The sequence below is a fragment of the Apaloderma vittatum genome, unplaced genomic scaffold, assembly GCF_000703405.1.
Source record: "Apaloderma vittatum isolate BGI_N311 unplaced genomic scaffold, ASM70340v1 scaffold30821, whole genome shotgun sequence".
In the NCBI taxonomy this organism is placed as follows: Eukaryota; Metazoa; Chordata; class Aves; order Trogoniformes; family Trogonidae; genus Apaloderma; species Apaloderma vittatum.
This window is the reverse complement of record NW_009700163.1, coordinates 1,031-5,085: the sequence shown is the minus strand read 5'-3', so window position 1 is coordinate 5,085 and position 4,055 is coordinate 1,031. Positions and strand designations below refer to the sequence as shown.

The window sequence follows — 4,055 nt, the reverse complement described above, 5'->3', positions numbered from 1 at the left end:
AGAGCAGCTGTGGCGCTACGGGCACCTCTGCCTCCGCTCTCTGCTCTACAACTCCTTCACCAACGGTGACGTGGTGCTCGACTCGCTCTTCGAACCTGTCTACTGGCTGGTGGACCACGTCACCCGGTGGTTCGGTGTGGTGAGTACCCTCATGGGGACACGGAGCTCTGGGGGCTGGGACAAGCGTGCTGCTGGGGAGATTGAATCTCAGGGCTGCTTGTGCTCCAGGCAGGAAGAGAGTGTGGTTCAGACTAGTTTCTTGTGGCTGTATCCTGCCTGTGCCTCTCCCCAGGCAGCAGGGGGCAGGTGCTGCCCACTCTGGTGACCCAGGCGCCTCTCCCGTAGGTGTTTGTGGCACTGGTGATCGGGCTCACGAGCTCTATCGTGGCCATTGTGTACATCTGCCTGCTGCCCCTCATCCTGCAGACGTACACGCCTGCCTGGATCTGCTGGCACCTTGCCTACGGACACTGGAACCTCATTATGATTGTCTTCCACTACTACATGGCCATCACCACCTCGCCCGGTCACCCACCGCAGGTGAGGCACCGACTGGCAGTGCAGCCTCTCCCCTGTCCCTCTGGACATTGGGGACCTGCTACGGATGATCTCTAGGAGCAGCTAAACCAGGCAGTTGTTGCAGGAGGCCTCCTCCAGATCAGGCAATGCAGGGTGCAGAGGCAGGGGGGACACGGGAGGTAGGGAGCAGGGGATGCATGCAGGGCTTGGGTTCACAAGTCTCTTCTGACCTGTGCAGGCCAAGGACAATCTCACTGGCATCTCCATCTGCAGGAAATGCATTGCCCCCAAGCCAGCTCGCACCCACCACTGCAGCATCTGCAACAGGTAGGGCTCCCTCCCCCTGCCCACCGCAGCACTTGGGACAGCCTCCAGGACCCCTCTCCTTTTTCCCCTGTCACGCTGTGAGACCGTGACCCCTTCACCTCTGCTCTGCTGGCTTCTTGCCTTGTCTCTTGCACAGCCCACACAGCTTGTGGGGCTGCCTGCACCCTCCCACAGTCCCTGTGCTGGCACTGACACTGTCACTGTCACTGCTTTCCTCACTTCCAGGTGCGTGCTGAAGATGGACCACCACTGCCGTATCCTTCTGCAGTACCAACCCATGACATTCTCTTGGGGGGACATGGCCCTGCTTCCTCCTTCTCTCCCTGCCCTCCTCCTCCTCCTCCTCTTCCGAGTCAGCCAGCACAGGGAGGGGTGCTGGGGGCCAGGCCCCAGGCCTCCCTGGTGTGGGTTTGGACCTGTGGTCTGTCACGGTTACGTATCTTTAACCCCAGAGGCAGCCTGGCTGAACAACTGTGTGGGACACTACAACCACCGCTACTTCTTCTCTTTCTGCCTGTTCATGACCATGGGCTGCATTTACTGCAGCATCAGTGGCTGGGAGATGTTCCGAGATGCCTATGCGGCCATCGAGGTGAGCAGGCAGCCCCTGGCCCACCGTGCACCTGCCTGGTCTCCCCAGGCTGAGCTTGCAGAACAAGGCTGGGCCAGGTCTGGCCTGGCAGTGACTTTGCTTCCCCTCTCGCTCCTCCTATGAGGCCCCCAGCTGTCCTGGTCTTTCAGAGGTCTATGAAGGGGAATGGCCCCCTTCTCTGAGACATGTAACTGGTGCCCTGTTTTCCATCCCCCTAGAAAATGAAACAGCTTGAGAAGGAGAGACTGCAGGTGGCTGCCAACCAGGTGGGACATCCCTGCCCAGCTGCTGCTCCAAGCAGTGTGGAGCAGAGCTGCCCCACAGGCTGGGCCCTGCTTGAGGCCGCGCTCTGAAAGAGTGCTCTGTAGACAGAACCAGCCCCCGTGCTTGTCTCTTGTGTCAGAGCTGGGGCTCTCTGGGCAGCTCTGCTACAGGCACTGCCTCCAGCAGCTTGGGGTCTGCTTCCCTGTGCACCCAGCTTCCAGGTGCTTTGGCTGGCGGCAGCTGCTCGGCATGTGCTGCTCAGGCCTCGCTCTTCTCGGGAAGCCGTGGCAGCAAGTACACATCTCACCCTGAGCATCACCTGTGGTGCAGTGTCGTGATCAGTCCCACAGCTGCTCCCTGCCCCCTTAGCTCCAGCCCACTGCTTCTCACCCATGTGCCATCTCCTGGGTGTCTTGTCTGTCTTGTGGCTGTCTCGGGCTGCCTTCCCATCACCCTGGCTGTTGTGTTGGTTCCAGCCGCAATCCTTTCTAGCTGTCCAAGGTCTGCCAAGTGAGGGGTGCAGAAGAACCCCTGCCTGGCTTCAAACTACAAAGCAGTTTGGGCGACGCGCCCTCTCTCTGGGCCTTTTTCATACGTACTACCACCCCCCTCCGCCCACCTTCTCCTTCCGTGAGAGAGCTTTCCACAAGAGCGTGGTCTACCTCTGGGTCCTGTGCAGGTAAGGGGACCCAGGGGTTGGGAACGAGGGTGCTGGGGGAAGCAGTGTGCAGGCCCCTGCCCCATGACATTGCTCACCTCCTACTGCAGGGCTGGGCTGGCTTGCCCTAGCATGGATGTCCCTGCCCTGCCCACTCTTGGGCCACAGAGGAAGAGAGATTTCACTTCTCTGTCATGGGGTATTAGACCAGCCAACCCATCTAGACAGCTATGGGTGCGGGGAGGCAGCCTGAGCTCCCCCCACCGCTGCAGTACCAGGGAAGGGAGAGCTACATGCAACTGCTGTCCCTTGTCATCCCCAGCTCAGTCGCATTGCCCTTGGGTGCCCTCACGCTGTGGCACGCTGCCCTCATCACCCGTGGTGAAACCAGCATCGAGCGGCACATCAACAAGAAGGAGAGGCAGAGACTGCAGAAGAAAGGCAAGGTGAGTACAGCCCACACAGCAGGAGGGCTGACAGGCAGAACCAGAGGTGACAACACATCTCCCCGGCCTGCAGGTCTTCAGGAACCCCTACAGTTACGGCAGCTGCGATAACTGGAAAGTGTTCCTGGGCGTGGAAACGCCAAGGTAAAGCCCTGGGGAAGCCTCTGTTTGGGAAGGTGGTGTGGGACACTGTGGGGCAGATCAGGACAGTGAGCGTCCCATGTTGGTCTGGGCTTTGTACTGCACAGAGGACCTGGGCGTCAGTGGCCTTGTGGCTCCTCATCCCTGCCTGCTGGCAAATGCTGGCCTACCCAGTCCCCCTTTGCCAAGAGTTCCAGCTGAGGAGCTCAGCCATTGTGCTCACATCCCTGGCTCAGCCCTGCAGAGCCAGGAAGCACCGAGACTTCAGCCTTTTGCTGTGGCCTCACTCCTCTCCCCACAGACACTGGCTCACCCGTGTCCTGCTGCCCTCTTCTCACCTGCCCCACGGGACAGGGCTGAGCTGGGACCTGCCTCCCTGCGTGACGGAGCAGCGTGCCCCACTCCTGGCCATCTGAAGCTGGGGTGCCGCAGATGTCCCTCCCTGCAGGCAGGGAAGGAATGCACAGGGGACCACTCTGCCACCACACCTCCCTTTGGCCCAAGCGCCTGGCGGAAGGTGGATGCTGGCATGCGTCGCTGACCAGAGCCAGAGCCACGGGAAACTCTTTGGACAGTGTCAGTGCCTGGATGCCTGCACTCTGGTGGCTGCGGGCAGCCTGGGGAGAAAGGCAGCAGAGCTGCTGCTCCCTGCTTGAGGTGAAGGTGCTGCCCTCACTAGCACACGTATAGGGGCCAGCACAAAGCCGCGCTTGGCTCTCCAGCAGGGCTGGGCACAGAGGATGGTACCCATGCTCCCCAGACACTCCCCAGGGAGCCTTTTTAAGACCATCCAATAAATTTTTTTTTTTTTAAGGGAGTCTGTCTTTTCTTTTTTCCCTGGTGGGGGAGGCACAGATTTCTGAAGAGAAGAGTAAGGGCCTGAAACGAGCAGCACCTTTAGCTACTCAGCATAGGGAAGGGCACTGGGGTCCTGACCTGAGCTACACGGAGACCCCCTGCAGCATTACCAAAACAGATGTATTTATTCCTCAAGCGTTTGGGTTGCCACACCACCATACATGTGGGTGGAGGCCTGGCAGCACAACTCCTTCCCTGATGCAGGTGCTGGGAAGAGGGTAGAGGTGCCAGGAAGGTGCCGAAGTGAGGG

The 4,055-nt window shown here is 59.9% G+C and overlaps 1 protein-coding gene across 1 annotated transcript; it reads left to right on the top strand.

The window, feature by feature from the left end:
• Nucleotides 1-2: 2 nt before the first annotated feature.
• ZDHHC16 (zinc finger, DHHC-type containing 16) lies at nt 3-3,363 on the top strand (the record flags this gene model as incomplete). The annotated part of the gene is made up of 10 exons (XM_009878663.1): nt 3-139; nt 346-540; nt 758-846; nt 1,072-1,100; nt 1,305-1,438; nt 1,657-1,704; nt 2,296-2,381; nt 2,683-2,806; nt 2,880-2,950; nt 3,249-3,363. Coding segments are annotated over 10 exons (1,028 nt in total), but the record flags the coding sequence as incomplete, so codon positions are not given.
• Between the last annotated feature and the right edge of the window lie 692 nt (nt 3,364-4,055).